A 585-nucleotide genomic window follows, 5' to 3' on the forward strand; every position below is an offset into this window, starting at 1 on the left:
CTTGAACCCCCATACGCATTGCAACAATCGGATCCAATATCACACCACGGATTGGACAGCCCATGAGATATGCTGCACGAAAAAGAAGCTACAATTGTTAGCCACGAAAGGACCCAGTGATTCCATCAATCTCACGTAATGATCACCAATTTCATACCAACAAGAAGATGACCCGCTTCGTGAACAATGATTCTACGCTTATGTGGCGGCCAGTAGCATGATATTTGGGCTAAACAAGTACCACCAAGAAAAACGGAATCCATATAAGCTAGACCCAAGATGACAGCAAGGTTTGGCCGCACATCAATCTCCTGAGAAAGGAGATAGGAGACTCCACCCAGAAAAGCAGCCAGAGCAATGCTAGAAGCACCAGAAAGTCCCCACTTTTTTGGTGAAAGTTTAGTCACTAATATAGATATATAGACACTAAAATAAGTTTCCACTGCCACACTGAGTAGTCAAAGAAGACTGTCCAGAGAAATTTCAGCTACGGACCTTCCAAGCCAGTTGCAGACTTGAGGACAGTAGGTGTAACCTCTCTTGTTCCCTCCAAAACTGCATCACAGGTGATACAGAAAGAGCGAA

General features: G+C 44.4%; 1 protein-coding gene across 1 annotated transcript; it reads right to left on the bottom strand.

Annotated features, from left to right (window-relative positions):
• Positions 1–4: 4 nt before the first annotated feature.
• On the bottom strand, positions 5–580 carry LOC109131787 (the record flags this gene model as incomplete). Its single annotated transcript, XM_019242969.1, has 3 exons — positions 5–72; positions 158–406; positions 496–580. Coding segments are annotated over 3 exons (402 nt in total), but the record flags the coding sequence as incomplete, so codon positions are not given.
• Between the last annotated feature and the right edge of the window lie 5 nt (positions 581–585).

Source organism: Camelina sativa, unplaced genomic scaffold, assembly GCF_000633955.1.
Source record: "Camelina sativa cultivar DH55 unplaced genomic scaffold, Cs unpScaffold05132, whole genome shotgun sequence".
In the NCBI taxonomy this organism is placed as follows: Eukaryota; Viridiplantae; Streptophyta; class Magnoliopsida; order Brassicales; family Brassicaceae; genus Camelina; species Camelina sativa.